Below are 4,395 nucleotides of genomic sequence, written 5' to 3'. Positions count from 1 at the left end.
AGTTTGCTAATGGGGCAAAGGACCTTGTATTGTAATCCAGTGACATTTTCAACCTTCGGAGAACTTTTGTTGACATTCCCGAGTCCCTGGCTGCCATCCCAGCATGAAATAGTTTCTGTTCACATAATTCTCGTGTTTACCAGTCATGAAAAACTCTTGCTTTTGGCTTTTTTTTTAAATAAACTTTTTTTTTTTTGCAAGTGAAACTCTGTCTAAAAAAATATTGGCCCCAGGCATAGAAGGTTTTGCATAAATTCATATGTGATGAATGGCTGATTTTAATGTTATTTGGGTATTTGTCAGAACCTAACAAATATACATGGTAATGGTGGTTCATAAACTTAAACATCTCAATATCCCCTTTCTTCTAGAAATAAATTACGTTTGTTTGCCCTGCCTGGAGTCCTAAGGTAGCCGACATTAGGAATATTTTAAATGTGATCATCCATCCAGCATGTCTTTCAGGCGCCACGAAGATTAAATGAAAGAATCATAAGATGAAGGTCTTTAACTTTTAATCCTTTTACAATGAACCCTTAGATAGACATGGGGGCAGGGTGCCTTCTATGTGAGTAATAATGCCTCTGTTCCTCTTCACTAGGTTAATGAATACCCTAAATGTCCCAAGATCTGATTTTCTCCTCCCCCCCCCCCCCCCCCCCCCCCAACTATTGAAATTAGAAGCAAAGAGACGGGTGGTAAAGCGCACCGAGAGTGAGGGAATGAATATGCATAGGGAGATACGCGAACCAAACGTGGAGAACGCAGGGGTTGTGTCAATGAAAGACCCACGGGTTTAAAATAATTAGCATAGATTCCCTCAGAGTTTGGGAAAGGGAAAAAAAAAAAAGTTTTTTTGATTCCAAGGTAAATAAGGAAAAGGCTTTCGGCGCTGTCAGGGCGCCTTTGAAGAACACGTGGAGAGTTTGTTTTTGCAGTCGGTATCTCTGCGATACGGACCGCCGGCTCCCCCCGCACGCCCAGCTCCGATGCTGCGCTGATCGCCGCGGGTCCTTGCGCAGCCGCGGGGCAGCTCCGCGGGCCGGGGACCTCCCCCGCCGCTGCCGCCCCGCTCCCGGAGCGCCGAGCGCGGAGCGGGGCGCGGGGGCTGGCGCGGAGCCCCCCCGGCTGCGCCGGGCCGGCGGGCGGGGGCGGCGGGCGGAGCGGCGCCGCGGGCCCGGGGGAAGGCGGGCCGGGGAGACGGCGGCTGCGGGCCGGCCGCGGGACAGCGGGCCCCCCCGGGACAGCGGGCACCTCCGCGACAGCCCCCCCCGGGACAGCCCCCCCCGGGACATCCCCCCCGGGACAGCGGGCACCCCCGGGACAGCGGGCACCTCCGCGACAGCCCCCCCCGGGACAGACCCCCCCGGGACATCCCCCCCCGGGACAGCGGGCACCCCCGGGACAGCGGGCACCCCCGGGACAGCGGGCACCTCCGCGACAGCCCCCCCCGGGACAGCCCCCCCCGGGACAGCCCCCCCCGGGACAGCGGGGCCCTCCGGGCCAGCGGGCACCTCCGGGCCAGCGGGCCCCTCCGGGCCCCCCCGGGCCAGCGGCGCCGCGGGGCGAGGCGGGCTGCAGCGGGGCGTGCGGGCGCGGGGGAGCCCGGTGCTCCCGGCCCTGCCCGGGCGAAGGGGGCGGGGGCGGGGGGAGCTCAGCCGGGGCTGGCGGGAGCCCAAGGAGTTAACCGGGCGGCGGGGAGGGTGTGCGAGGCTGGCACAGGAGCAGGCTAACAACGTGTCCGCGCTGAAAGCCCCAGGGTCAAGTTTCAGCAGTGTCCCACCACAATGGTAGGTGTGAAAGACACGTGTCCCGTTGTAAATGAAATGTCAAGCGGTTAAAAAAAAAAAAAAAAAAACCCAACAAAAATCCCAAACCGGCTGCCACCGAGCGCGCCCCGCCTGCGCGGCCGCGCGGCTCCCGGGGGGAGCGGGGGAACCGCGGGACCCCCCCCCCCCCAGCCCGGAGGGTGCCGGCGGGTCCCGCCTGCACCGGGAGCAGGTTCCCCGCTCCCCCCGCCACCGCGCAGCGTCCCGCTGAGCGTGGGGAACGAGGAGGAGAGGGAAGCAAGCCCCCCCCGAAGGCGGCCAAAGCAAAAAGCAAACAGAATCCACACGGCTCGTGTTTTAGTGGTTGACTTTAATTCTGCACTGCACTTTTACTACAAGGATATAAAGAATAAATAGCAGATACTCTTCATTTACATAGGATTAAGTCATTCAAACTGTTCTCTCTATTTACAATAACATTGTGCTCTAGGCGTTTATTCTTTTTTACTTTAAATCTAAAGTCCATAAGGAAAAAGAAAAAAAAAAAAAAACCAACCCACACACGCTTTCCGAATAATGGAAAATAGCTTTAAAACGTTTTCTTATCAAAAAGTTTGGTTTGTATTTTTTAATCCTTTTATTAAAAAAAAAAAACAACAAAAAAAATCTACTTCGCCAAAGCGAAGCAACTTCTCTCTGGAATATAAATACAAAAAAAAAAAAAAGATACATTAGCAACGATCAGGGTAATAGTCTTAAAAATACAGTAGACGCTGATTATTTCACGTATAATACTGACCTTTTAATAGTATATTAAAACGGTGCCATATATACACACAATATACATTCTCCTACACGTTACAGTGCATTACAACGTTAACCAGAAAGCAAATGTCTCTTATTTGTGTTGCAGCAAAGGTCCACGTGAGTCCGCTGGAGAGGGGCGAGCGCAGGTAGGTGCCAGCCCTAGCAGGAGCACTTGCACTCCGAAATGATGGGGTACTGGATGGGTATCCATGTGCACCTCTGCCCTCCCCGACGCTGGCACCTCCACCTCAGGATCGTTAAATGCACGGACTTGGCAGGTTTGCAAACCATGCCTTCGGGGACCGAACAAGACCTTTTACTGTAGCAGCTGCCCACTTTGACGTACCGGGGCCAAAAGCGGCTGCCGAGATCGTTCCACGTGTATAGGACCGGGCAGAAGGTCTGGGACCAGAGCCACATCTGCAGCTTCCTGCGCAGCTTCTTGCTCAGCCTGTGCTTCTTGCCCGGCTGCAGCCCGTCGTAAAACTCCAGCCCTTTGATTTCGCTGGGCATCGCTCCCGAGGGTCTCTGCCTGAGCAGCAAGTCCAGCTCGGCTAGATCGTCCACGCCGAGCCGGTCCTCGGGCAAGGAAATTGCCATAAAGTTAGGGTCGAAGTGCCCGCCCATGAGGCTCCTTAGCAAGGTCTCGTTAAGATCCTTCTCCTTGGGGTCAAAGATAGGGTCCGGGTGCTCGATTAGATCCACCAAGGGCAAGTTGTCGCTGGGAGCCGGTCGGATGTGCAGATAGTGCTGGCAGGCGCCTTGCTCTAGCCGGAGACCCAGCAGAACCACCAAGGCGTATATAGTCACAAGGCACTGGGAATGATCCATCCTTGGGAGACCGGTGGGGGGGGGAGAGGGGGGCTGGGTTCACCAAACAGCAGGGGAAGAAGGTGCAAGCAAATGCATCAGAAAACTCGTACGGGGATATCCAAAATCGCTTGTCTTTAAGGGGGGATCGCCTCCGCTCCCCGCACCAGCAGCAAAGACAGCCCCCTACCAAGCCCGGAGCACGAGCCCCCTGCAAACGCGCTCTCTTGCAGGCTTCTCCACAAAACTTCTCCCGGTGGAGCCGCTCCAAAATTCTGCCGCTCCTGCCGCTTCTCTTCGCCCTCCCCGGGAAAAGGGAGATGCCTCTTTTTGTTGCAAATGCCGCTTGCGGCTGCCGCTCCCCGTCGCCCGCCCGCGCGTGTGGAAGAAGCTGCTGCCGGTCCTGCCCCCGCTCCTCGCCGCCGCTCGCAAAGCAGCCTCGGCGGCAGCAGCGGCAGGCGCGCACGTTGGCACCGGTTTGTCTGCTTTGCAAGGACCCAAAGCCTTTAAATTTCCTGCACTTTCGGCTTCATCTCCATGGAAACCACAGACTCTCTCCTAACCCACCCCACCCCCCTTAAAAAAACCCACACACACAACGCAACCCCCACTCCCACAAAAGTCCCGGAGCGCGCGGCGTGCCCCTTCCCACCCGGCAGGCACCCTCTGCTGGGAGCTGCGCGGGAGCCGCCGCTGCCTCCCCCCGCCTTCCGCTCGCGCCAGCCCGCCGCGCCCCGGGAGATGCTGCTCCCGCCGGGGCCCGCCGCCGGCCCGCTCCGCCCGCCCCGCCGCCGCTCCGGCCGCCGCCGACGGCTGCTGGCTCGGCCTGGCCGCCGCGCTCCGCCAGCGCCCGTCACCCCGTGGGGGCAGCCGGCGCGGCGGCGGCGGCGGCGGCGGCGGCGGCGGCGGCGGGGCGCGGCCTCTCCCGCTCGCCCCGCGCAGGAGCAGCGGCCCGGCCGCCCGCGGAGGGCGGCAGCGCGCCCCGCCGGGCGCAAGGCTTCCGCGCCGG

At 58.9% G+C, this 4,395-nt stretch overlaps 1 protein-coding gene across 1 annotated transcript; it reads right to left on the bottom strand.

Annotated features, from left to right (window-relative positions):
• Nucleotides 1-2,735: 2,735 nt before the first annotated feature.
• NOG (noggin) lies at nt 2,736-3,407 on the bottom strand. The gene has a single exon (XM_009491316.2). The coding sequence runs from the start codon at nt 3,405-3,407 to the stop codon at nt 2,736-2,738; it is 672 nt and encodes a 223-aa protein (XP_009489591.1).
• Nucleotides 3,408-4,395: the final 988 nt, after the last annotated feature.

This window comes from Pelecanus crispus, chromosome 12 (assembly GCF_030463565.1).
Source record: "Pelecanus crispus isolate bPelCri1 chromosome 12, bPelCri1.pri, whole genome shotgun sequence".
Classification (NCBI taxonomy): Eukaryota; Metazoa; Chordata; class Aves; order Pelecaniformes; family Pelecanidae; genus Pelecanus; species Pelecanus crispus.
Note: the sequence above shows the minus strand (reverse complement) of the source record. Positions and strands in the feature narration are given on the sequence as shown.